The 25,576-nt window shown below is 43.5% G+C and overlaps 1 protein-coding gene across 2 annotated transcripts in view; it reads right to left on the bottom strand.

Moving 5' to 3' along the window:
• Window positions 1-690: 690 nt before the first annotated feature.
• The window catches only part of LOC147061255 (transcription factor COE1), a 58,819-nt gene continuing 33,933 nt past the window's right edge, over window positions 691-25,576 (bottom strand). The window contains exons 10-17 of one of the 2 annotated variants that reach the window (XM_085905918.1): window positions 23,827-23,953; window positions 15,433-15,521; window positions 11,406-11,471; window positions 10,205-10,367; window positions 8,034-8,213; window positions 5,829-6,026; window positions 5,271-5,339; window positions 691-2,890 (exon numbers count right to left, since the gene is read on the bottom strand). In XM_085905918.1, coding sequence (XP_085762044.1) covers window positions 5,272-5,339; window positions 5,829-6,026; window positions 8,034-8,213; window positions 10,205-10,367; window positions 11,406-11,471; window positions 15,433-15,521; window positions 23,827-23,953 — 891 coding nt within the window. In that variant the 3' untranslated portion in view covers window positions 691-2,890; window position 5,271. The remainder of the gene's footprint in view (window positions 2,891-5,270; window positions 5,340-5,828; window positions 6,027-8,033; window positions 8,214-10,204; window positions 10,368-11,405; window positions 11,472-15,432; window positions 15,522-23,826; window positions 23,954-25,576) is intronic. The other variant, XM_085905919.1, reaches the window with a different exon arrangement.

The raw sequence follows: 25,576 nt of genomic DNA, 5'->3' as shown, positions 1-25,576 counted from the left end.
TTGTATCGCATGATAAATACAATAATTAAATAACCCAATTGATCTTCCAATTTACTAAACTGCTTTTCTTCATTAGGGTTGTGGGTGAGATGGAGTGTACAGCTGCTGTCTTTGGGCGAGAGGCAAGCTACACCATATAGCGGTCACCAATTTTTCACAAGGTACACAAAGACAAACAGCCATTCACTTTTCCATTCAGAGTATTCAGTTTACCTAACATGCTGGTTTTTGGAATGTGTGAGAAAGTGTGAGAAGCCAAAATTAAGATGTGAGCCTCAGCAGTGTGATGCTGATATGTTAAACACAGGTCTGCCAAGGTTCAAATCAATTCTTACAATTTCATTTGAAACAATGACCATGTACTTTCGACCGTAAAGAGTCTAAAGCGCTTCACATGCCCACAGTTCACAAAGATGAATGACATCCCATAATCTAAAATGCCGCATAAGGAAAAACTCCAAAAACACATTCGGGGGACAAAAGAAAAAAAACTTTGAGAGAGGACCATAGATGGAGAAATTGCCCTTTCGGGATGACCAAGCTGCGATTCACGCAGCGTGGGAAACTTTTAGCACATAGTGTGGTGCTGTACAATGTTAGTTTTAGCAGCATGAGCATTCTGTTTCAATTAGTAACCAGTGCAGGCATCCAAAAATTAGCTCTTGATTAATAATAAAAATGCGGACAAAGTCACAGACAAGAGGTAACTTTAATTCAACATTGTGAGAGTCCAAAAGTTATCTTACAGCTCATCAAAAACAATAACAATCTATACAGTAGATTTTTTTTTCTTCTCTTAGAGCTTTTGAGTGTATTTGCAGTCCAAGACAAAACAAAACAAATAATAATACACACACACGCAGAAGAAAAAAATAGACACTGGCTATTTGGTTTGAATCTGTCATTTTCCTTGTACAAAACTTTACCAATAATCATAATGGGGACGGAGCTAAGTTTCCAAAGAAGCCATTCATTGGTGTACGACAATAGACCTCTGTGGTGTGTTTGGGAAACAGATATGGCGCGGCCCCTCACAGAGAACAACAACACAAGTGCCTGAAAACACTCATCTGTCAGCGGGTGCCTCTCTCTTCAAATACTCTGCAACAAAACCAGAGAAGCCTAAAGAAAAGCCCCATTCTCTGTCAGTCTGTCTGTCCAGCGACAGCGTGAACGCACACACGCGCGCACACACAAAATAATCATAAAAAAAAGACGACAAAAATGAGCTCCTGTTTGGCTTGTAACGAAGCCACGTTGTCGAGTGGACGTGGTGTGAGTGACACAGGGATTGGTTACTTGGGTCTGGACTGTGATGAGATTGTGCTGTGGCAGCGCTTCACTGTGCTCCTTACAATTAAACAACTCAATAAGGTCAAATAATTCCTCATAGCAAGTCATTGCTGTTGTATTTTCAAACGTTTTTGAATTATGGCTCTTTGTGTTCTTGCGTTTGTGCTTTGTCCCCCAAGTTTCCATGAATTCCTCTGTGGCAAAGAGACAATTGTGGCGAGGTTAGAAAACTGTACACGTGATTGAATGAAGAATGGGATTGCATTGTTAAGGCATCTAGACTGCTGGTAAAGATTACAGTGACAGAAAGCAAGAGTGTTGAGATACAGTATGTAAGCAGGAATAAATAACATGGGGAAAGAAAGAAGAATGTGTGTGCGCACACACACGCACGCACGCGCACACACACGCACGCACGCGCGCACACACACGCACACACACGCACACACACGCGCACACACGCACGCGCACAAACAAAGACGGTGCCACTCAAGAGAAGAGCCCATGCATATTAACAGTATCAATCTGGAAAAAAACAAAAAGATATATCTTTACAGTATATATTAATGTGTGTATATAGTCTTTAAAAAAACTACTTCAACCAAATACTCTGAATAAGATGCTACCTTTTGCCATACAATAAACATTTTCATAAGGAAACAAACAAACAAAAACAAAAACAACAGACACGTTTTATTAACTTATACAAAAATAGACAATGGCGTGTTGGTGAGTCCCATACAAAACCAAAAGAAGTCACATTTAAATAGTGAGAGACGACAGTGAATCATCGAACGAAACACGGTGAAGTATGTTCACAACACAACTAAACAAAGGTGATGTACAAATACAAGGGATAAATACAGTATTTATAGGATATTTTACACAAACCCCTTTTTTTTGTATCCAAATCCTTGTTGTATCTCTAAATCTTCTGTACGGAGAAGCTGCCTTAAGACGGTTTTCAAACTAGAGCTATTGCAAAAAAAAAAAAAAAAAAAGCCAAATGAAATAAATCCCCCAAAATGCACCTTTTTTTTATATACAAAAATATATCAAACATTTATTCTAATGTAACATTTGCTTGACTCCTTCAGTACAGTGCTGGCTTGACACACACACGTCATCGGACTTTTCAAGTTTTTACAAACCCTTTTTGGCTAAATAATCACATTGTGTTTTTAAAACTCCTGTGACAAGCTTCGTGGTCACAGTTTTAGTAGAATTCAAACAGCATAAATAGAATAGGCTAGGTGTTATGCTCTTTTTCATTTTCTTTTATTTGTGTGTGTGTTTTTTTAGCAAGCAAGCTAAACACTTCACTGCTTTTTGTGCACATTACAGTTGGCAAATAAAGAAAAACAGATCTCATGAATATGAATTCCCAAACTACACTAATTCAACCAAAAGGGAAATGACATGGCAAAAATTGTTCCGTCTTCTCAATCCCAGTGGAGTGGAAAGGCCTGAGTTTTGAACAGAGTTCTTATCGTCACTTCAGCTCCGAGTTCAACACGCATTCATTCGCGTCTTGTTCCTTTCAACATTCTTGGTTTCCAGATCCTCTACATGGGTGGAACAATCATCCCCGGAATCGCTGCTTGTGGGAAAAGAGGGGGAGGAAAGAGGGAGAAAGCCAGGCGGTGGGGCGGGGGGTAAAGAAAAAGAGAGCGGGAGGTCAGTCATGTGATAGCTGGGTTTCGTCTGTCATCACAACAGTGCCATAACCCAAATGTGCTGCAGCAAGGACACGTCTCCCTCCCTCCCTCCATCCCTCCCTCATTATCTGCTCAAATCACAACATTTTCCTGCTAACTCGCCACACACGGACCACATCATTTCAGTCTGGCACAGGCTTCTCCGCAAATAGTTTCATGTGAACACTGCCACTGCTAATTGTTAGCAGCTACACCAAAGTGTGTGAACAAATGCAACATGGGTGACGGAGGCCGTGAGATGATGTTTGACTGGTGGAAATGGATCGTGAGCCAACAAGAGTGTATCTGTAAACTTGCCTGACCAACAATGGAAGAATTACATCACAAAAATAAAGATAATCATGTGTGTCAGCATCAAATAGGTGTTTATTAAACTGAACAATCTGTTTACTATTGTGGTTGGAGTTTGCACTATATCACGCTAATATTTATGGATTCTGTTTTTAGTCACGTAAGAGTCCAATACTATTGTGGTAGAGCGGGTCATTCGGTAACTGCAGAGTCAGCGGTTTGAATCCCGCTCTGTCCAAGTCATGTGTCGTTGCGTCCTTGAGCATGACATTTCACACAGCTTGCCTCCAGTGCCGCTCACACTGGTATATGCCTGCGTATGGGTCTTTGGAAGTGGTCGGAGGGGCCGTAAACTCACACTGGCAGCCACGCCTCCAGGTCAGTTATGGCTGCTTACGTAGTTTACCTCCAATGAGTGTGAATGTGTGAACACATGAATAATGTATCCAAGGTAAAGTGTGTTTGAGTGTCAAGAAAAGTTCTACATGAATCTGATGTATTGTTATTATTATTATTATTATTATTAAGTTGTCTTTATGTCTAAAGCTTTAAAAAAAAAACACTCATGACCAATGCAAACATTAAACTTCTGGCTTTTAATGCCTTTAAGACAATGTCACCTCAAATTTGTGCAGTTTGAAATTTGGGAAAATATGGTCCGAAAGTCAAAATCTGTAAGTGAAGGTCAGTTATCATGCACAAAGTCACAATGGCTATAAATAACCCAGTGAGCATTTTAGCAAGGATGGGAAACTGTAGGTCGCCATTGTAAATGAGAAAATTTTCTCAATTGGCTTACCTGGTAAAACATTGAATTATCCCTGCGGGGGGAGTTTTATTTCAAGCTGACTGAGGGCCATATTAAATTCATGAAAGTACTTGATAATTGAACAACAATAATAATAATTTGTGAGTTTTTTTTATTTTATTTTCGAATAGTTCTTCTGAGACTTTGTTTTTAGAATCACGTAGAATGCTTGATCTAAAAGTGTCAATTGTCTTTAAAGAGTGAAACGCTTACGTTATTTCAGTTAACCCCTTATAATGTTAATATGCTCCTTATAGTTTTTCATTATGCATTAATTCACTTCCACTACCATATTAAATTATTGTTTTTATTATTGCAATATTGTTAGGCATGGGCACCCATTTTGCTTCAAGTTACTAAATATCGTCTCTTGCCCAATCAAGGTTAAGATGAATACATGACTGACTAAGCATTATTATTTTTGTAATGACCGATTTTCTTTTTCTCACTGCTCTCGTATTGGCTCATGCAGGTGTACCCAGTCTGTTCGATCGCCAGTCATGCTTCACTCCTTAAGCCATTCCCTCCCCCCAGTTTTACACATAAGCCATCACATGGAGGAATTTTTCATATAAGATATTGGCTTCCTATTGATCCCTCTCTCTCTTCAATCCACTAATTCCTGGGTTATTTCCTAAAAGCGTTCGTCTTGCTGGGATTAACTGAATGATGTGTGTGTATATCTGTGTGTGCGCGTGCGTGTGTCACTATGATCAGCGCGCAGTGGCCCCAGGGTCACCATGTTCAATGCTCATCAACGCCAACAGAGGAAGTGAGGAAGTGCTTAGCTTGGGGCTCTGATAAAGATTCCCATCCATCATTTCTCTGGCGCAGGATCTCAACACCGTACAACATCCTGCCTAGACGGGCCGACTATGAGCCGTGCTGCGTGGAAACGGGAGAGCAGAATGACCCCTGGTGGCACGGCGCACACCTCTCAACGGACGGCAACCGCAGCGCAAGGCAGGAAACAGGAAGTGAAAACAGGAAATGGAACACATATGCGTTCCCACTGACAAGTGGAGCGTGACAAATAAAAAATGAGAAGGAAAGGCAGGGCAGGATGAGCTGCTGCTGTGAACGAGCTGGGTGGGACAGCGTGGGATGGAAAGAAACAGAGGAATTGTGAACAAAAAGAGAACGAGAGCGGGGTAACATACTTCAGGAGAAGGCCAGGCCCTGCAGGGAGCTGGCTGATGAGTACTTGCTAGAGTCCACAAAAGACTGATCTGAAGTCAGGAGGGATAGTCAGGGATCAAGAAGGGTAGAGGAAGAAATAAAAGGGTGGAGTGGAGGGAGAGAGGGGTAATAAGAGGCAAGAGGAGAAAGGAAAAGGTGAGAAATTGTTATTAAAAAGAGGTTAATGTAACCAGCCGGCATTGGTGATTAGCAAGTCATGGGCAGAAGATTGTGTTGGGCTTTGAAGAGTCCAGTCACTGGCGGAGCTAGAGAAGAGGGTTAAATATGCCCTGAAATATGCAGGCACCACATCATGGATTTTTGGGTGTTTTTTGGGAAACTTTTTTCAACGTTTATGCACGTTCTCCATAAAGAACATAGAATGATTCTTCATAATAATTTAATTGATACAATCTTTATTTCTGAAAAATTTGTTTGTGGACCTCCTGGAATATTCTTGGCCACCCATTGCCTCCCAAGGAAAAAAATCTTAGCTCCGCCAGTGTGTACACGTAACTTCTCTGCTCGCTCATTCTTACCTTGCAGGCTGTTAGCGGTGGCGCTGGTGCATGTGGGGGGTGGCGAGTTTTGGGGTCGTACAACGGGGGCAAAGGCGCTCTTCTGCTTGACGGCGGCCGACACCATGTTAGCAGGGGAGAAGGAGAAGATGCCGGAAGAGCTGCTGCAGTTGGAAGGCAGGCTGGTTGACGATGCCATGGTGGGGCTGGATGGGACGACTGGGAGGTGCGGAAGAGGAAGGGGGAGGTTGGACGGAGGGCAGGAGAGGGGGATGGAGGGTGTCAGGGAAGAGGGATGGAGAGGAAAGATGAAGACGGAAAAAAAGGGAAAGAGATGGGGTTAGAGAGAGGGCCGAGGGCAGAGGACGGGCAGACGGGACGAACAGAAGGGGACTGGTCAACGGATGATGGCAGGGGGGATAATAGTTCAGAGGTCTAGCACATATACCTTTTACACAGAGACATTCATTTATTTTTTAATGTATTGAATATATATTGGTATGACTTCCCCCCTTGAACACGATTTGATATTCCAAGACCTGACTCCTCCCCTTTTGAAAATATTGATGAGTGATGTTGCACTGGACCAATTAGTGGTATTTCCCCACCAAAAAAGATGTTTCAACTTAAACTGCCAGTTCAGATCTAATTGCTATTTCCTGTTTCATGGTCCAAGATATATTGTCTCCTCTCTTATTTGCGAAGCTTAACCTACAACCGCAAGACTCTCGGCAGCATCCCATGGGCAATGAATATTATGCTCAAGGGGGTATGGCGAGGGACCAGAACTGGTGCTAAAGTGAGGTCCAGTGTTGCCTTGAGATACAAGTTTAATTACTTCTCAAACTCTCAACTAAAAACATTTCTATCCCAAGTCATCTTTCACCATTGAAATGAATAGAAATGCCATTAATCCGTCCCAGCCTCCACCCGATAAAAAAATTAATACAAAATAAAAAGAGCACTCTATAACACTGTACTTTTTAAAAACATAGCATAATAACGATTAAATATGTGTCAAGAATTAAACAATTTGTGTTTTGAGATTTAATGCTGCAATTGTAATGTAAATACTTTTGTGCATTGTGTTTTGTTTTTTATTTGTTGTCCTTGTTTTTTGTTGTGATAAAATAATAATAATAATAATAATAACAATAATAATAATAATAATAATAATAATAATAATAATAATAATAATAATAATAATAATAATACATTATTGCCATCGTTGCAACCAAAGTTGTGCATTTTCATATTTAAATGGAAATTATTTTCATCAACCTGTGCAGGGATAAATGGCATTCACGAATTCATACAAAATAGAAGCGTGCGACTGCCATTTTGAATCTTGGCCTTTTATAGAGATTCTAAAGCTCATATAAAAGTCATTTTCGCAGCTTGGAATGGTATTTTCTGAAGATTTGTGTTACTAAATGGTACAGCAAGTGAAAATGGAGATTTTCTTCACAATGATTATGAGCTGGATTTACTGTACATGTGTGGCACCAGCTCCCTCAGCCAAATTCTGTCTCTCCCACTGACATCATCCTATCTATCCACTTCTCAAGGGTTTGTCTTTTGTCTGCTAATACACTAAGAGCATTTTCCCCTTCAGTGATTTTACAATCAAGCAAGTCGTATTTCACCTGCCCTCTGATATCTGCTTCTGCCTTTATTGTTGTTATTATCCAACACTTAGCTTTTATGGCCCTTCATGCCAAATCCTTGCAATAAAGTCATAATCCATTTATGAAGGGGCCTAACTAATCAATTAATGAAAATTGGACCTACAAAGGCAGGCTGAGGGGCCATTGATTGAAAGTGTCTGTGTGGGGCCGATGAGCCTGTTAAAATACTTGTTAACACCCAGGAATCAAAGAGCCGAAATGAAATTGCTTCTCTAGCAATTAGTTTATTGATTTAATCAAGGGTCTTTAATGTAGAGAGTGAATGTGTGTGTGTGTGCGCGGGCGGGAGTGTGTATGGAGTGCTAGTATAGGGTGTGTGTGTGTCAGGGGCAACGCTAAGGTGATCTGCTCCCCTTTGCCAATAAAGGGAGGATTTGTGTTTGACTCTGTTCTTAAAGAAATAGATGAGCCAGCTAAACTGCTCAATTTGCTCCTCACACGTCAAAGTTTGCGTCCACTTCTCACTCCTTAACTACGGCACTCACTCGTTTGACTCACGTGAGGGCCGATTGCTTCAAGATGTGATGCATTTACTCACTAGCATACGGTGAGTTGCCCGCGGATCCATTGAGGAAGTTGGGCGAGGTGCCCAAGGTTGCCATGCCAGAGTTAGCGTAGCCATTCATGCTAGTGGAGACAGAGCTGTAGCTACCCTGCTGGGGAGTGGAGCTGGGAACATAACCATGAGGGGACACACTGCTTGTAGTCCTACTGAAACCTATGGACAGGGAAAGATGGAGAGGCAGAAGAGAAGATAGAAGGGAATAGAAGAGAGAAAAGGTGTTAAGGATATAGAAGAAGGCAGACAAAAATAAATCCATGCAACGCTGCCTTTGAGAGAGTACGCAGAACACCGGAGAGGCAGACGTCTCTGCGATCAAACCCCCTGAGTGGCAGAAAGTGTTAGACATCACACATTTCACATAAGAGCCACCATACTGCGTAATTGACTGTAATGAGGAGATAGAGAGGGAACCGAGATGTTGTCCCAAGTTACTTTTAGCTTAATGTTCCTTGAATTGAAATAGGCGCTGCTCAAACGACACTATGCGTATCGTTGGATTTGATTTGTGTCCCTCAAGGTACAATTACACTATTGTACCCCTGAGGTCTAATTATTGAGCTCTGATTTTACAATGAGACCTCTGAAGTCAAACGCCTCCAAAGTCAAACATAGGTTGTACAATTCAGAATTGGGGTGGCGGGGAGAAACGGGAGGATTTCTTCATCATCACAATCATCAGAATTGTGTACATAAAAGTGATGCACATTGTGGATGTGTGTAGTTTTAAGGGTATGGCAATGTTTGAAGATGTTTCTAAGTGGTAAGAATTACTGTTGAATTTTGGGATCGTGTGGTATATTTATGGTTTGAACTATTACTACAGGTAATTCACAGGGCTGCGTCAATTATTCACAGCAATTTGCTATTTGCGGTTGCTAACTTCTTTTACACTTGTGTGAGGTGGAAAAATGACTCACCATCGATGTAAACCTTTATTTATTTTCATAGCAATGTCTGTTTGTTTTTTTTAGACCTTGGAAGACCTGTAGCCACTACTATGGTTTGGTTTACCATGACCATAGTTTGTCCCTGGAACAGATTATTTTTGTAATAGGAATGATAATTCAAAATTCAACTTTAGAAAGGGCCACTGTGACAGTCTTTTGGGGATCTCAAAGTCACTGCTGTGTTGCCCAGCTATAAAGTGCAGAGGATACAAAAGCCTTATGGTGCACTATAGCTGTGCGTATGCAGCTACAGTGCTGCAAAGGATAAAGATGACTCATTGCGGTGGGAGGGATACATCACTTCATACTACCTTGTACGTGGATAATGGCCACGATGAAATAAGCCAAAAGAAATGTTCGGACAATCTTGGAAGGCATATGGCACAGAGAGAAGGCAATGAACAGAATGGCAGGAGAAGCGATAAAAGAGTGAACCAAGTACTAAAACAAGAGGTCTCTAACCTAACTGGCTCTCATCCAACAACAACAAAAAAAACATATATACAGTATATACAATATATAGCAATTCAAACTTGTGTAATCTCCTCCAAGATGTGAAGATTTCTGCTCTTTATTCTCAACGGGCTGTAGGCTACCAGTTGGAGGCTAAGATAGAAGACTCCAAATATAAATCCCTGGTCCAAATGCTGACACAGCAGAAAAGAACACCTGGAATTGATCACTAGTGTGCTCTCTTGTGTAATAGTGGATGCACTTTAAGCATCAAAGTAGCCTCTTCTAGCATAATTAGCACATATTGCGGCAGTACATAAACCATAAGTCAAGAGGCTTTTGTTTTCCTCGTTTTGAGATGATGCTCATTGCAAGTATTACGACACATCCAGAGGCTGATCCGTTCACCCGATTTTCCCTCCTTCCCTCGATACATGTGATGAATCACCCCTGACTGCACCCACATCTCTCTCTGTCAGACGGGGGCCGACCCCAGTCTAATATACACACCCCTAGGACCCGCTCATATTTCTCCATCGTGCCTCATCCCTGACTTTCTACTTCTCCATTCTTTACAATCTCTTCGTCTTTCTTGCCTCATCTGCACCTTTCACTTTTTGTTGCCACCGCTCGCGTCCTGCTTTTCCCGCGTTTAACCTCCACGACGGTCGAATATTACTCACGCTTGGCAATGAGATGTTGTAATGACAACAATCCTACCCGATCTGTATTGTCTTCTCTCACCCTGATTGGCCGTTTGAGCCACTTCTGAGCCGGTGAAGGAGTTTACGGCCATCATGCCCGCGTGGACAGATCCGCTGCCGAGACCGGCGAGCTGGTTGTGACCTCGCGGCACTGTCGTATAGAGGGCCTCTGCGATGTCTGCTGCTCGTTTCAGGATCATTTCCTGCCATTGAGGGAGGATCAGAAGAAGAGAAGTCAGGTCCTATGTCTTCTTTTGCTCTCTCGATTGCTCGTCTATGGAGTTTTTCTAGCTGTCGGCACTCTCCACAACTTGGGTGGATAAAACTTGCATTTTGCTCACGTCCACAGCTTAAAGGGATATTAAGCCAATTTCACCAATAAATGGTACTTTTTTTTTAATCTAAAATTAATTTCATTAATTTTAATGAATTGAATGAACAATTATTTTTCACGTACATTTAATCCCTTTAAAATGCAGTTTGCTACTTGTCAACTAACCGATTTACATCACATGTGCTGAGGGCTCAGGTTGTGAGATTGCACAACCTGAGATTTGCTCAGATTGCAAATGTCATACGACCAAACCCAGAAAAAAGGTGAGTTGTTTCCTGAGACCTCAGCACGTGATGACATTTTCATTCAATAGCAAGCGGCAGTATTTTTATCGTATTAAATGTTATCAAATTAATTATACAAAAAAATATAAACATTTTACGACTGAAAAATTCGACATAAGTGCACTATCCCTTTAAATGATTCATTCTAGGCTTTTATTTTGCATTTTCTTTGGATTTTATTTTGGGTGGCGGGACAAAAGACCCAACCCTCTGTGAGCAAAATGAACATAGAGATTTATTGTTTTGTATTGTATGCATTTTATTAATTATTTTATTTTATTTATATTATTAATATATCGTTTATATTTTAGATGTGGTATTTAGTGAGGCTTGATTTAATTTTTACAGTTGTAAAAATGTTGAAAAATGAGACAGGTAAGGGGACTCACCTTTGCATTATAGCTTCTTTATTGTTTTTTTTTTTCTATTACTGGCCATAACAGATAACACTACTAAAATGTTTCATAAAAACGACTTTTTCACTGTGTTGGTTTTGCGGAGGCTACATTATGATTTATATTTCTAAGAGAAAGTTTGGTTTGGTTCTACTTTAGAGGTCCGAATAATCTCACAAATAAGAGGCGTCCAAAAAGGAGAATGATGCTAAAGTTTTTGTGCGCTACCTGGTTGTTGTGAGGCATCCCGTACAAGGCTTCCACCAGGTCTGCCGCTCGCTTTAAGATTACCTCCTACAATCAGGAGCGAAAAGAGGAGGGAGATTGATCATGAGTGTGGCAGCTGGAGGAGTTCAGTCACTTTCATTACATTTCACTAGTAGCATTATGCTGTGAATGCAGAACAGAGGCTGTACGACAGGGAGAGGGCGGTGAGAGCGGGCTAGAGGAAGAGAAATGGCTCTGTCCGTGCACTTTGTTACTGGCTGGGCAGTTTGGGAGCGCACAGGGAAGATACCGTTAGCCGTGAATAAAACATGAGCCTGTATCTCTTTATCAGTCAAGCATCTTTTGCATCATCGGCCTCCTTCCTGCTGGATCATGTATCCCCTGCTCTTGGTCACATATCAATATAGCGTCACACGACATGTCATCAGGCTGACAGGGATACAAGTCCCCTTTTAGCTGGGGCGCACCTGTGTACTGACCCTTATTGACCCTGAGCATCTTCCACACAAATAGTCAGGCACCCACTTAGCGAGATAAATGTGGTTGCGCTGTGGAATGGAGTGGAATTTCCCATATCAAATATTTTTCCTTGCATATAGTCTTTGTGCTCGTTTTCCATCACTTACCCTCCTTTTACCCTCTTCGTTCTTTTCACTCGTTTAGTCTATCTGTGTCTCAAGGCAGTCCTTATATGTGTGTGTATGTGTGTGATGTAGACACCTTCAGCCCTACGAAACCCTTTTTAAAAGTTAATGTGCCGGGGCCAGGATATATGCTGGAGGCGCGACAACCAGAAAATTGCAGCCCCCTTCCCTTCTATGCTCCCTCGTTTCTTTCTCCCCCCCGCCCCACACACACACGCTGTGCGTTATACCCTCCTCAGTGTATCCCTCGCTGTGAACAAGCCCCGGAGCATGTGTGCTCTCTGTTCCGTGACACACCGCCTTTCAATCAGACCTCATATCACACACACGCACAGACTCACACCCACACACACCCGCAGCCACACACATGTGGAGGCTGTCGAGCACGCCCAGGACATGACGGGAGGGTCAGCAAAGCAATAAAGATTGTAGAGCGCTGTCCGAGGTGCTAAATTCACTCAATAATGGGAGCGCTGCCTCTGTGTTAACCTCCCATTACTAGCACTATCTGGGGGAGGGGGGGAGGCAAGGCGGCGGCAGTGGGGTGGGAGGTTTGGAGAGACGGCAAAAGAGGGGGACCAAAGAGGAGGCCCACTCGGTGTGATTGAGAAATGTAGAGACCCGAGTGAGGTAAGTGGTTCTTTAGTATGTATGCGTCGTTCCTCGCCTGCTTCTCGCTACTTTTCCTCCATGCCAGATGCCTCCTAGGGATTGCTGGATAGGTAAATGGATGGATGGGGGGAGGGAGAAGAAGAGGAGGTAGGAGGGGAAATGAGGGAAGAGAGAGGCATTATGGCACAAACAGATCCCCAGCTGGAGAAGGACGGTGTTCGTGGAAGACGTGGGAGATGCTGCACTCCATGAAAAAGGCTCTCAGGGGCCTTCATCTTTTCTCCCCATATTTTGGGGGAAACACTGAAGCCAAATAAAAGCATGCACTCCATCTTCCCACCACATTTCCGAAACGTGCATGTTAAGGGACTTGAAGACTAGAAATTGTTGTCGAGTTGTTGTTGCGAGAGTGAATGGTTATTTGTCTGTACGCTCCCCACAAACAGCCTTTCCGAGGATCCCAATGAGGACAAGCAATATAGATGGCTGGATAAGGTGTGCAGTTTTCAACACTCCAACCATAATGTTCAAACATCTGCCTTTGATTGTAAACGCATCAGCTGTGAGCAGCACCCACAGATTTGTGATCAAATTCATGTCTGGACTGTAGCCGGCAAGTTTTTTTTTTTTTTTGGGTTATCGTCATTGTCTGGATCTGTTTTGTGTCATTTTCAATTGGAGGTATAGTGACGAGTAATGGACAAGGAGTGTAAACACTAAACATATATTTTGGAACTGAAAATAGCTGCTTTAATCTTGGCAGCCTTAAGCTCCCATACATTCATTTGTTTCTTTTTGTCCTTTGTGAGAAGTTCATTTATTGATAAAACACTTTTCTAAACCACTTATCCTGTTCGAGGTTGCAGGGAGCTGGAGCCTATCCCAGTAGACAATTCTCCAGTCAGTCATCGGGATTCATGTAAAATTAATGTTGATGTCGTTTTTCTTTTTAAATTTCCAAAATTTTTGATGTCAGTCTTTCCTTCAAACCGTGTATTTAAATCGCCACGGGAAAGATTTCTGTATGTATCTTTCGAGATTTTTGTGTAGCATGAATTTGCCCATCTTGTAAGGTTAGAGGTACTCCTTAATCAATGCCAACAAGTGAGTTATCATGTTCAATGTCTGTCGAATAAAAATATTTTTTTTTTTTTTTTTTTTTCATGCTGTGTGTGAGCAAATGGCTGTTGACAAGCTGGCCACGCATACAGCAACCATCCTCTCCTCACTCATCTATTTCATGTCTCCTCTTCTTCGCTCTCTTTCCCATTTTCTCTATTAATCACTCTTTCATGGTCCAGTGGCCGGTCTACTTATCGGTCTCTCGTTAGCAAAGGGATCTGTCCAGAAGCTAAACGCGATTAGGCAGCGCTCCAGAGTCATTCTGATAAACAGATAAATGTGGTTAGCGCCGTGCTGCCTGCCTTGCCCCGCCGCTGTAAGGAGAGACCATTTCCTGGGCGCAGGGTCTCTTCCCGTAAAGTCAGGCCCGTCGAGACGTCAACAGGAAGGGGAACCTGATCCAGAGCAGAGCCTGGCCTCGTCTGGCAGGACGGTCACTCATTAGTCGGCCCCAGATCCCCTCCCCTGCACCACAACCTGAGCTGCTAAGCGCCGGCTGCACGCTACTCCTGCGATCCAGCGCTCCCTGCTTCCATACTGTCGGACTATTAGCGACAGCACGGTGCAGCTGGACGACATCACGGCATATGGAGACAAAGCAGGCATTTCCAGGGTTCATTAAGAATCTCCTCACTAAAGGTGCCTCGGGGAAAACTTTGTTCCTAATTCAAGATTCGGCTGGAAAAACAGGCAGAGAAAAGGCTTGGCTTGCACTGAATGGGCGCAAAAAAGTTGCCAGCGTGTGCCCCTCTAATGATTGAGGCCAACCGTTGAGAGGAGTGTGGTCAACAAACTGTTATTACCTAATAAAGGCACAAATCAATAGAGCTGAAATGAACAACTGGGCCTGCCAGCTACTGCTGTTCATTTAGAGGAGGAGACACCACAGAGCGAGGGAAGGAGGGAGGAACAGGAGAGTGAAAGAAGAGAGATGTAGGGGGGGTTAAAGACATCACCAGGACAAGTCCCGTATCCAACAGACATGACACACAACCACGGACAAGTGATTTCTTTATCTCCCCTCTACATCTACCTGGGCTCTCCATCTCCACCTCATAGTGACGTTTGCTGTGTGTGTGTGTGCGCAGGCCCAGGCGCGTGCATGTGCATGTTGCTCTGTGAAAGCGTGTGTGTTGGAAGTAATAAAGTCCACCCGGGGTTGACTTCGATCCACTGACCCAGCAGGAGGTAGACTGGACAGCTATGATGGATCACCTAACCTCCTTCTGCCTCTCTCTCTTTCTCTCTCTCTCTCTCTCTCTCTCTCTGTCGCTCTCATTTCCCCCTCTTTTCCTCCCACCATCACTCCCCCTTTGCCAATCTAAACGACCTTACGCACAGCGCCAGCATGAATAGAGCTGCTTGTGCGTTTTCGGTGCAAAATAAACTGCAGAAAATGACCATGAACGTGTAATAAAATGTTAATGTTCCCACTGCAAAGTGTCTCAGTGTCCAGGGAATACAGTCATTTGTCTGTATGTGAGGTCATGCTGCCCTTGTGGCATGTATATCCATACGCCATATGAAACTGTAGAAGACGTAAATACATCTCGGTATCAGTGTTACCAAGACAAATTGCTATGCAATAATTGCGTGTGGCAGAGTGACATGGTCAACGACAAATGAGAGGAGTCGTGGATGCATGGTACCTTGGGTAATCTCTCCTGGTCTCCAGGGTGTCTGGGGATGACCTTCTGTAACCTCTGGAAGCCGTAGTCTATAGTCGGCTCGTTCAGCGCTGAGCACAAACAAGAACAGACAGATGGGAAATTCAAATGTTTGATTCTTAGTAATGAAAACACGTGTGTGCGATGATATGAAGGAGATGAATGAGCCATTCGCTTCTGCTGTCGAAACGACTGAATTAACCACAAGCGCGTATGGATATTGCAACATTTAGCTGAAAAAGTGGCTGTTTTATTAGTCCGACCTGTGCCTTTGTTTGCTTGTGACATAATGAATCTCTCTCTGTCACCCGCTTTGGCACTTAAAATGCCACGATTGAGGGTATTTCTGAGCATGCATGTAAATGTGTGTGAGTGTGTGTATGTGTGTGTTTGGGCATGTGTGTCCTGTAGTCCTGTGTTGATCAGCGACTAATATAAGCAATTACAGAGCCGGGTTCCAATATAACAAAGGCTTGATCGCTCCGGGGAACAAACTAAACACACACGCGCGCACACACACACACACACACACACACACACACACACACACACACACACACACACACACACACACACACACTGTGTACACAGGGAGAGTCAGATCATCCAGACAGCAGGGAGAAAGCACTCGCTCTGTATGCTGTGGTCGTGCTACTGTAATTGAATATGAGAAGATTTACCATGAATATTTAAACATTTGAATAAATACAATGAAGATCTGAGGCTTACAGTACAAACACTTCAGAGGAGGATTGTTGGATAAATGCTCGCCCCATATAATTAATTCCTAATGTACTCTCTTGCACCCCCCCCACCACCACCACCACCAACAAGCCCCCTGCCTCGTGTAATGTTTATTCCAAAGCTGCCCTAAAGCAATAGCATTGTTTTCAACAAAATACTAATGACTTTTAAATTGACAGTTTTAAATAAACTTCAAACCATATACAACATTGTAGTTCTCGATGAAAATGTCAAACAGCTTTTTTATTGGCATTCTAGAACACCAAATGAAGTTTAATGATTGATGTTAAGTCAAGTGAGCCGACACAAACGTGTATAGAAAAAGATGACTTGAGTTTGAAATTCCTGTTGTCAGAGCCAAATGGGTGGTGTGTTGGCGTAAAAAATACATATGTGAGGGATTGCCCTTATGTGTTTGTGCCGTCCGTCCGTCTGTCTCCCCTGTGGGTCACAGCTTGGACGTTTCCTGGGGCCCGATGCCCTGCTCGCCTCACATCTGAGCAGCCAGGCTGACTAGAAAAGAGGCCCCTAGAGGCTATGAGTACAAGCTGTCCTGCTGGACCGCTAGTGGCTCCTCCCAGAACGGCTCACTCAAACAGAGAAGCCGAAAACAAAAGAAACGTGCAGGGTTGCTGCATGCTCTGTTTTGATGGCACATACGAATTTAGACGAGACATTATAATCTCACAATGGAAATTCCTAGCCTGACACACCCAAATGAAAGCGAGGAGAGGTAACAGGCCATGGAATTATATTGGGGGGGAGTAACTGCAGTGGAACCGCGGAGGTCAAACACAATCCGTTCTGGGACACTTGAGCTCCAGTTTGATTTCAAAACTTTCTCATAAGAAAAAAGTGAAATTGAATTGAACCATTTCCAAATGAAACTGCCCCCCCCCCCCAAAGAAAACACTGCCATCTGTACATGGAAATGTTTGAGGGAACAGAAGTGAACAGAACTTTTTCTGAACTGATGACTTTAAAGGGAAGATCAGAACATTTCTAATTATAGGATGGGATACAGTATATATAGAAGTTTATGTAAAATCTGTAAAACCTTTGATTAAAAAATGTTGTGATTCTGCTCAAAGATGACGTTTCCCATCCTTGACTTCTGTCTCCTATGCCTCATAATGTTAACTTGAATTTTAGTAAACAGGTCATCTCCTGCCTCAACGTTGCATCATCTATGCCTGACATACTTTTGAAATAATCTCGGAACCCACTTGGAATTGCAACTCTGCTTACTTCATGTAACGTACAGTATGTTTTTCCCACAAGTCAGAAACAAGTCGTCTCAAACATGTTCAACTAGTTTTCAAGATGCATTTGTTCTAAAGATCTTGAGCAAATACCACATTTTACTTCTTCACTAATAAGCTTCATCACATGATCAGATACTAATGAAACTAGTGGAAATTGTGTCTGAGATCAAATATTTGACATTCCCCATTCAGTGACCCTCTATGTCAGCGGGTCTTGAACCTGCAGCCCCAGGGCCAGTTGTGGTCCACAGGATGACAGTTAGTGCAGCCCGTATGTGTGTGTGTGTTTTTTTTTTTTTTTTGTGTGGCGTTGTTGCCCTGAGTGTTTCTTCACTTATGGGCTACCATAGGTCAAGCTCATGACAGCTTTCGGCAAAACGTAATTCTGAACTGACGTCAAGTGGAAGGAAAAGACATCCTGTCGCCTAGTCCCTGTCACGTCTTTATCAAAACCTGCTGTGAAAAGAAGGTTGGGGGCAAGAACAGCCATTTTCGGAGCAACCTGACATGTCTTGAGAGAAAGTTGCAGTGCTCAAGACATCTGATGTCATGATTCAACTAGACATGCTAAGGAGTACACAATGTACCAGTGAACTGTTATTAATAAAGGTTGCTTGTGCTTTTTTGAACACATTTTTCCAGAATACTTGATGCAGCCCAGACACACCCAAACCCCATCAATATAGGTTGAGTTTGAGACACCCCCCCCATAATCTTGAAAGGTAGGATTTGCGTTCAATTAGGCTAAGTGGCATCGGGTAATGGCTCTCACAAAATTTTCATCTGAGACGCGTTTATTGTTATTGCTGACTTTTTTAAATCAGTTCTTCACAATGTAGTAGATGAGTCTCAAATGAACACTAGAAAACTCAAAAAAATGCAAAATATACAGAGATAGCCCCCATAAATAAAGAGGCAATCTTGGTAAATGAGAGAGGAAGTCATATTCTCCGCTTGTTTGCAAGGACCATAAAACAGAAGAGGGGTACATGTGCAGGGCAACCTGGCGCAGCACGCTCTACCTGGCGCTGGCTCTTTGGGGATTTTTCACTCATACATCTTTTTCTCGATATCCCCCATTTCACATTGGGAATTAATGCTGGAAGAATACAAGTGGATAGCGTAAGCGAGCAGGTGCACTCCGGAATTCACGGCACACTCTCCTGTACAGGTATATTTATAATCTTTAGCTGTCGCTCTCGAGAAGAGCAAATCAAAGCCAGTAAAACATAAATGCCATAAATAAATGAATAGATGAGCAACAGCCCTGGACTGGAGGGATTCACCTAGCAATCACCCACATCAGATCAGATCAATGCTCATGGAAATTTCATGAAGCTTAGAATCTACACTGCTTCATATTTCACTATAATAACCCACAGAGCCGCAGGGGGAGAGGGACGGAAGGGGTGAGCGGGGGTATGAGGAAGAGGGGAGGAAGACAGAGGTGGGATGGAGAGATGGAGGTATGCGCTGGCGGAGAGGAGAAAAGGGAGGAAGCAGAGTGTTCGAGGGCTAGGGGACTATAATTGAGAGGTCACATTTTCTTGATTGTTACCCAGAGTGGAGGAGCAAAAGCTGGAGAAGAGGGAAGGCAAGTACGCTGTCCACCGGTCCTGCGCCACAACTCTTGAAGCCGGCCGGGTGAGCGTGGACTTGCGGGGCTAGCTAATTGGCTCTGAGGCTGGCTTTTAGCGCCTTCTCGGGCCCTCAAACAGCTGATCATATCACAACCCTGCATGTCTCTGTCTTTCTCCCTCTCAACTCATTCGTATCCCCCCGCCCCCTTGCGACCCCCCCCACCTTCTACAGTCTCCAGTGCTCAGGTGTGATCTCATAAGCGCTGCTTGGCGATCGATGCCGCCAGTGGCAGGGGGTTCAATAGCCCTGAATTACGGCTTCATTTCTCCCCCCCCCTACACACAGATGAGAGCTGCCCCCCACTCAGCCGCCACAACGCACACACCTCCCACCCTCTACTCGCCATCCAGATCAATAGCCTACAATCTAATTTTTATCCATTTTTCCATAAACCCAGAGATTGCGTTTATTTGGAGAATCCGACAAGCTAAATAAAGCATTGCTTGAAAATGTCAGGGAGACTAATGCATGGCTGGAAATTCATACAGAGAAAAGAGATGAGTGGAGGTTTTTGCTCTTAAAGCAAGGGGGGGGGGGGGGACTGGGAGGAGGTGGGGGTGGAGGAGTGCTAAAAGATTCTACAAATCAATTGAGGTGTGGAAGCTACTACAACCTAAGCTCTAATTATCTGTTGCAAAAAAAAAAAGCGGCGCATGTCGTCAGTTAACAACACCTGACAGCGTGGATCTTCAGTAGGAGAATGCAAATTCTGCAAGTATGGATGAAAAGTGCGCGCTCGAATTAAGACAGAACAAAACACAGGGAATCATTTCCCTTGGTGTGCGCTGCTCATTTCAGCGGGAACCTACATTCCAAATTCATTTACATCATCATGAAGCAGATGCTAGTGTAATAAGAACTGAGCATGCTAAAGAGGGAAGACAAGCCACATGGTGCAGAAAATTAATCTCAATCTCAAATAGAGGTGTGAATTTCCTTGCAGTTAAAATGGCGTGAATGTGAACGCGCACCGCTATCTCAGCTGGCCCTCCGTCTCCAGCTGGAGACCAGCCGTTTTAATCAACAGCAGGCCTCCACCCAAGCTCAATAAAAGACAGCATTCACAAATAGGAGCAAGACAAGTAATTGATCTCCTCATGCTCGCACCCCACTTTTATTGCCAGATGACTGCATGCTGCACTTGAGTGTCGGGGATGTGCGCTCGCGTATGCGCCTCTTGTATCGCATGTGCATATGAATGAGGAGTATATCTGGGAGTCTCGGTTTGGGTAGAAAGGCAGGCGGAGGATTTCCACTCTCATTATGTTCCCTTTTGCACAGGCATTATTGATGGATGCCTGCATTGGCACCTGCACTATTTAATGAGATCCAATACAAAAGCTGTATCAGAAATTCTGCCACAACAAAGATAATAATGCTCACTTTTGATTGACATTGACGGCGAAGTCATAACTTAACACTGTTTAATAGTGCAGCTGTAGTTTGCAGTGGTGGAGAACTGAACTCAATCAAAGTGAGAGCTCTGTCTTGGATTTTGGATAGGTCAAATACGCATGGGAAAAGACAACTGACGGCTTATATGATCTTCCTTGATACTGGCAGTAGAGCCATTTTCAGTTCTGTTTTTCCCGTTTGAGCCACGAGGGTTTGCACACATAGCGAATGTTGGAATTTTATCTGGGTTCCTAAAAGATTCCAAACAGTTGCTAACAGTTTTTCTAGTCGCAAAGAAATGTTGTTATTCCAAGGCACTATTTTCAATTGGATTGGACTGCGCAGGTGTTTTTTACATGCAGCATGTCAAGTATTGATCTGCCATGATGATTTAAAATGTCAATCAAAAGCTGATAAAATATGTGCATTCACGGAGCTTTTATTGAAAGCTCACCTTTTCTCTCTCTGCACTGTCCGTATTTTGTCAAATAAGCAAACACGTTTGCTGCTCAAAAAATGAATTTGGAAGCCAGATCAAAGATGAACAGAGATGTCAGTCGTCATCTCATCTGGTTTAAATTCAGTTCTTGACTTTTGTCTTTTCTTCGATACTCCGCCTGCTCCTGAATAATGTCTCCTACACACCTAATATCCAGCCAGGAGCGGGAGACTACCCCTAATGTTTGTCCGTGCGTGTGCGCAGATGCCTCCTACTGCACGCGGCGGTGGCCTTAATGTGAGCAAGCAGGGCCTTTTAATATCAGCACAGACTGGAGTGGAAGCACTAAGCAGACAAGGCTGCATACTGAGGAGGGAGGGATTGCCTTTTGAACGACAAGAGCGATTCATCAATTTCCTCAATCTGTGGCCAGCACCTCTGTGCCACACACAAAATCGTGGACAACGCTGACATTATTATTATTATTACCGCCTCATATTGCATGGAGAAAAGAAAAGAGAGCGCTTCGCTGATGAATGTTATAAAGACAGCAATCCGGTTAAAGGTGATACACAGCCAAACATGTAATGCATTTATACAGGGTGGAGAGTAGGGAGGGGGGCAGCGGTGAGGGGGGGGGGGGCAATGACCTGATAATAAGAGCGAAAGAGAGATTAGGGGGGATCGAAGCCCCAGAGGTGGGTAAGGCAGAGGCCAGAGGAGGGATAAGGGGATAAAAAGACAGAGGAAGAGCAGAGCATGAAAAACATTCTTTTATTCTTATCAGTGAAGAGCTTAATTGCCTTTGATGAGTCTAATTGGAGCTTTCTGAAGTCTAATGGCAGAGGAGTCCTCAGAGACAGCGGAGAACACATTACAGTAATGGCTTCTCTACCAATCTCTTCTCGAGCAAAAGTCCCCTCCTTGTCTCGTCCGTCCTGGGCTACGACTGTACCGAATGTTTGTGTTTGTGCTGTCACATGCGGGTTCTTGTGAAGTAGTGTATCAATGAGGACCATGAGCAGGACAAGCCTATGGATGGTGGAGTCTCTGTGTATACGTGTATGTGTGTGTGTGTGTGTGTGTGTGTGTGTGTGTGTGTGTGTGTGTGTGTGTGTGTGTGTGTGTGCAGTTTTGCAAAGTAGCAGTAGCAGCAGTATCGGGTAGTGTTGACTTAATTAGGTCTGTGTGCTGCTCGCTTTCCTATCCTCAGCAGAAGTTGATTAGCAATGCCAGCTGTCCCCAATGTAATTCGGGGTGTGTGCGAGGGTGCGCGTGCGTGCAATACGCAAGCGTATGTGTGTCTGCGAGCGGGGGAACTGTGGTGACGGCGTGTTTGTGTGTGTGTGTGTGTGTGTGTGTGTGTGTGTGTGTGTGTGTATGCGCGTGTTGCCAGCTGCCACGCCGTGCTGCCAATCCTCCATGATTAGTACCCACTGGCAACTGGGTGCAAACTGGTGCCAAACAGACCCAGGAGGGCAACATGGCCCATGGTAATCCACCATCTCTCTCTCTCCAACGTCCTCCTGTTCGTATCCACCTCTCTCTACTCTCGACAATTGCTTTGTTCCTCCAAATGGTTGGCCTATCATTCTCGTAAAGCTGGGTAGGCGGATACAAGTGGCCTCTGAGAGTGCAGACTGTGAAGAGGGCAAAGAGCAGAGTGGGATCCCTCTGCCTTGTCACAATTGACTGTATCACTGTGAAGCTGCCAGTGCTTGGCAAATAGCATCATAGTGTGCGCGTGTACGTGTGTGTGTGTGTGTGTGCGTGTGTGTGTGCGCGTGCGTGTGTGTGTCCCAGTGGATGACCTCTGCTAAATCTCACCTGTTGAGATTCTTCAATGCGTCTCTATAGAAGCTAAGAGGCAGAAAGGCGATGAATTCATTCACAGGGGCAAATTTTGAGTAAGTGAATGTGACAAGGTGAAAGAGTGGAGGGCTGGTGAAAAGATGGGGTGTTTATGCATACACTTTCCACATGTCTGGCACATTAAAAGGCTGCACACACACACACACACAAACCCTACGCACATTTATAGGCTTGGCAGAGTTGAGGTCTGTTGGACAGCTCTGGCATGGCAAAGTCTGCCCACCCATCTGCCCTCTGTCTTAGTAATGCAGTTAGTGTCAATGTGCTGGTGTATGCCTAGATTCCCTTCACACATACATGCTAGCTCAGGAGGCCAATTGCCGCCTTTGCCACAAGTATGCAAACACGGATATGGATTCTGCAAATGTATGGTATTTAAAAGACATACCAAATGTATGCCAGGGACGCATCCAGCGCGGTCACACAAGTGTGATTTTGTTAAATGTTGGCACTTCCAGCAGGGGCTTACATGCTAAATCCATCAGTAGTTCAGATTACGGACAGATTTATGTGATTCACATTCTCCCCAGAGACCTGTGTCCACGCGTCGGTTAATCACTGCTTCACATTCACTCTCCTTGCTGCTCTTTTCACTGCGTGGCTATAAATCTACACCGATACGTTTCGATGTAACACGCCTGCTATTCACATCGTCAGAAATCACACTTTCTGTATGGATTGCCCTCCCGCTGGATCCTGCCTTCGACAGGGTTAAATCTCAATAATCCCACTAATCAAAAGGTTAAACCTCCCCCTGACCTTCACTTGCTTCATAAAAGATAGTAAACACATTCCTTCCCTGATGTTTCATTTGTGGTACTGCATTATTCGTAGCCATGCTAAGGCATGTATTTTTTTTATAATGAATGAATAAATGAATCACCGCGATACCTTCATCAACTACGTTTTTGTCAGAACCGATATGAAGGAGCAAAGTTGTATGATACTGTGATCCAGCAGATCCACTATAATTACACGTGAAACCGAAAGAATTGGTGAGCATCGGTGCAGAGGTTATACCTGTGTAGATGAAGCGTCCAGGTGTGCCTTTGCAGAATTGCTTGGATTTGTAGGACAGCGTGACCTCTACCACTCCAGGGATGTGTCTGGGTGGAGTCTGCACTCGGATGGCATGTGGGGTAATCAGCTATTGGGAGGCAGAATAGGCAGAAATCTCATTAGGATGAATTGACTGCCAATGATAACTGGCAATTCAATATCGCATTATTTTTCTAGTGGTAACGATAGTATCACGAGGCAAAGATCGAATGATGCCAATGTTGTCAAATGAGAAGATTGAGTCACAGAACTGAACTTTTATCCCCTTTTAGATTTTAAAATAAACAAGAAATTGAAGCAAACAAAATGCTCTTTTAATTTTTATTTATTGATGTTTTTTTATTTTTCACATTAGCGCTTCATAGTGTGGACAGAGTGAAATGAATAATTTGAGCTGAAAAGCCTTATGTTTATGCTCTTTTGTCTTTTCATAGCAAGAAAAATGACGTAAAACAACTGAGTGCTCATGTAAGACTTAATGAGACAAAGATAATAGTGTTTCATACAAAAAAAATCATTTTGATGGTTTTTCTTGATTATATTCTTGGGTTTAGTTGTACTCATCCCCTCCAAATCAGTTTGCTCTTAAGGCCTAAGGTGAATCGATAAAGCCCGAGCGATGTCATGCTAAAGATGGTTATGGTTGCTGACACAGATCTTTACAGAGGACTTCAAAGGTAGTTATGTGTATGTGAGAAAAAAAAAAAAAACCCTCTCACTGCAAACATCTATTATGCCGCATAAGTAAACGTATGATAAGCTCATCCTCGCTGCCCCCTTGTCTCTGTGTCTGTCAGCGTTGGCTGTCTAGCTGCCGTTAGCTTACATTAAAGCGCCACGGTGTCTTTAAGAGGCTCACTTAGTGTGGCTGATGGGCCCACTCGCCGTGCGTGTGTGTGCGCTGAAGGCTCTTTGAAGGAGGAAAGCGGCAACAAGACAAAACACAGATGAGACCTCGCTGAGTGCTCGTTTTCCGCATCCTGTGTCGAACTAGCACTCAAAGCTAGCGGCGCTCAAAAGCTATCAGTGCTCCTGCCAGCGTGCAACGCATGTGTATGTGCACGTGTGTTGTTCAAACCGTCTTTTATTGCTCACTTAACTAGGCTTTCATTCTGCCATTGTCTGACCCCCACTCACGTTCCTGCGCGATAATATAGGAGCTTTTTATAGAATAATTCTTTTACTAAAGAGAAAGCTGTTTGGCTGCGCTGCTCGCTGACCTTCAATTTCTCACATAGACTGCATTTACATTTTTGTTATGTGGCAGATGCTCCTTGCAAAGTGATTCATACGCTACGGCGTGTATGCTCCTTAGATACAAATTTTACAAAAGATAGACTGGGAGCCGCACATTCAGGTATTTGACAAAAATAAGATGTGATATTAAAGAAAACAAAAGGCAAGGAAGCTGCTCACATTCACTTGAATAATTTGATTTTTGGCAATTATTCCCTTTTTTTATTGAAACACTTATCACATTTAATTATTCCTAGTTTAGCTTTCACACAAACACAATCTTTACTTGATAAAAACGGGGCATGGTTGCTTTGTTTTGTTGCAGTAACGCATGGCCTTGTGTATTATGCTGGTTGCTTCATACTCAAGGTTGCAACATTTGTGTGTATTGGGATGTGTTTTGACAATGAGCCTTGGGCCAAATTCACACAAAAACTGGTATTTTTAAAAATAGATAAGTAAATAAGGCACATTT

This window comes from Syngnathus leptorhynchus, chromosome 2 (assembly GCF_054491065.1).
Source record: "Syngnathus leptorhynchus isolate UIUO chromosome 2, UIUO_Slep, whole genome shotgun sequence".
NCBI lineage: Eukaryota > Metazoa > Chordata > Actinopteri > Syngnathiformes > Syngnathidae > Syngnathus > Syngnathus leptorhynchus.
Note: the sequence above shows the minus strand (reverse complement) of the source record. Positions and strands in the feature narration are given on the sequence as shown.